Genomic DNA, 2,552 nt, shown 5'->3' with positions numbered 1-2,552 from the left:
TTGGAGGTAATGATACTACTTCAGTTGGAGAGAAAGCTTGTATTGTTTCAGCTGTAAATAAAAAAAGAACAGAAAACGAGAGAGAAAATTAAAAAGAGATATGAGTGAGAGATCCAAATATTAAAGAATACTTTGCATTTCTTCAGCTGAAGTAGTAGGGGATTCATTGACAATGTACAAATTCTTCTTCACCCTCCTCCTATCATCATAAAACATAATAATAACTTTAACGTCAAACATTGAACTTACTTCATTATAACTAATGCAATGATGATGATGGCTATTACTACTATCATAACCAATAGTAATGGTACCAATGTCCCTACTATTATAAAGTAAAGTATTGAGACGTCGCCAGATATTGGAGGAGCAGATGCAATATTGCCTGATAATAAATTAGTCATGAATAAAAATAAAGTGATTAAGATTGAGCTCACTAGGCGACTGGAAGAAACTTGATGAAAAATCTGTAGAAGTACTTAAAGTGCTTGGTTTTGTAGAAGTTACTGCACTCTTTGCTGTATATTTATAATAATAAAAATAACAAATACATACTAATAAAGAGCTTACTCAATGACTGGACTGTTGATATAGAACTTGTTGAAGTTCTCATGGTGTTTGGTTTGTTAATAGCTGAATATTAGATAAGGTAATAATAAATTCGGTGAAAAGTAACTTACTTGTAGGAGCTATAATTGTATTCCCTATTCGAGAAATAGAGATTGAAGTAGTTTTTGATGAAGTAGTTTTTGATGAAGCAGTTGATAGTGTGGAGGAGGTTGATGATGAACTCATCGATCTAAGAGGTGTTGAAGAAGAATGTGATGAACTACTTAATGAAGTAAGAAATGTTGAAGTAGGATGTGATGAACTACTTAATGAAGTAAGAAGTGTTGAAGTAGAGTGTGATGAACTACTTAATGAAGTAAGAAGTGTTGAAGTAGGATCTATTGAACTACTTAATGAAGTAAGAAGTGTTGAAGTAGGATGCATTGAACTACTTAATGAAGTAAGTAGTGTTGAAGTAGAGTGTACTGATGACATAAATGAAGAGCTCAATGAACTAATAGGTGTTGAAGTATAGTTTGACACTGTAGTTGTGAGTTGAGTTGAAGTTGAGTTGAAGTTGTTGTGAGCAGTTGAACTGCTCAATGAAGCAAGAGGTGTTGAAGAATACAAGTGTAATGAACTGCTTAATGAAGTAAGAAGTGTTGAAGTAGGATGTGATGAACTACTTAATGAAGTAAGAAATGTTGACGTAGAATGTGATGAACTACTTAATGAAGTAAGAAGTGCTGAAGTAGAGTGTATTGATGACATGAATGAAGAGCTCAATGAACTAATAGGTGTTGAAGCATAGTTTGATACTGTAGCTGTGAGTGAGGGAGATAAACTGCTCATTGAAGCAAGAGGTGTTGAAGAATACAAGTGTAATGAACTGCTTAATGAAGTAAGAAGTGTTGAAGTAGATTTCAATACTACAGTTGATGATGGAATTAAATTGCTCAAAAAACTAAAAGGCATTGAAATAATGGTAGTTGTGAGTGAGGGAGATAAACTGCTCATTGAAGCAAGAGGTGTTGAAGAATACAAGTGCAATGAACTGCTTAATGAAGTAAGAAGTGTTGAAGTAGATTTCAATACTATAGTTGATGATGGAATTGAATTGCTCGAAGAACTAAAAGGCATTGAAATAATGGTAGTTGTGAGTGAGGGAGATAAACTGCTCATTGAAGCAAGAGGTGTGATGGTTGATACTACAGTAGGTATAAGAATAGATGAATTGCTTGATGTAAGAAGAGGCACTGAAGTAGAGTTTAATATTAGAGTGGATGAGCTATTTAATGTAGCTGATGATGAGGTAATTGAAGAGCTTAAAGAACTTAAAGATACTGAAGTATAATTCGGCACTATTGTAGTAGAGATTGAAGATGATGAACTGCTTAATGGAGTAAGAAGTGTTAAAGAAGACGTTGATACTTCAGTGGGTGAAATTATTAAACTGCTTGATGCACGAGTAGGCATTGAAGTAGAGTCTAACACTTTAGTTGATGATAGAATGAATGAGGTAGACAATGAGATTAATGCACTAAGAGAAGTTGAAGTAGAGCTTGGTACTACTTGTATAGTTGGTGAGATTGGTGAACTGCTTGATATAGGAAGAGGTATTGAAGTAGGGTTTGACATTGTAGTCAATAGAGTGGATGAGGATAATGAAGAGGGTAATGTACGAAGAGATGTTGATGAAATATTTGTAGTGCTCAATGTAAGAGTTGAAGTAGTTGAAAAAGTAGACACTTTTTGTGTAAATTCACTTGATGTTATAGTATGCCGCAATGAAGATGAAATTGTTGATGATGCTAGTATTTCTGAATAAATAGTATCAGTATCGTAATGGGTCAGTGTATATTTCCGCCGTTCAAAATTCCTAACCTAAGGAATTTAGATTTTATAGTAATTATCCAATAATCTAATGTCTTACTAATAGATATTTTGCAATATTCAAGTAAATCAGTAATTTAGAAAACTCTAAACATTGGGTTTTTAAATTA

At 33.2% G+C, this 2,552-nt stretch overlaps 1 protein-coding gene and 1 long non-coding RNA gene across 2 annotated transcripts; both read right to left on the bottom strand.

Annotated features, from left to right (window-relative positions):
* Nucleotides 1-6: 6 nt before the first annotated feature.
* Nucleotides 7-379, bottom strand: LOC109589656 (uncharacterized). Its single transcript, XR_002188844.1, has 3 exons — nt 250-379; nt 132-199; nt 7-51 (listed from the first exon to the last, which is right to left on the bottom strand). It is a non-coding gene; the product is annotated as an uncharacterized LOC109589656 (long non-coding RNA).
* A 17-nt stretch (nt 380-396) lies between these two features.
* On the bottom strand, nt 397-2,433 carry LOC109589655 (uncharacterized serine-rich protein C215.13-like; the record flags this gene model as incomplete). The annotated part of the gene is made up of 4 exons (XM_020005712.1): nt 397-518; nt 571-633; nt 681-1,144; nt 1,394-2,433. Coding segments are annotated over 4 exons (1,689 nt in total), but the record flags the coding sequence as incomplete, so codon positions are not given.
* Between the last annotated feature and the right edge of the window lie 119 nt (nt 2,434-2,552).

This window comes from Amphimedon queenslandica, unplaced genomic scaffold, assembly GCF_000090795.2.
Source record: "Amphimedon queenslandica unplaced genomic scaffold, v1.1 AMPQUscaffold_11059, whole genome shotgun sequence".
In the NCBI taxonomy this organism is placed as follows: Eukaryota; Metazoa; Porifera; class Demospongiae; order Haplosclerida; family Niphatidae; genus Amphimedon; species Amphimedon queenslandica.
Note: the sequence above shows the minus strand (reverse complement) of the source record. Positions and strands in the feature narration are given on the sequence as shown.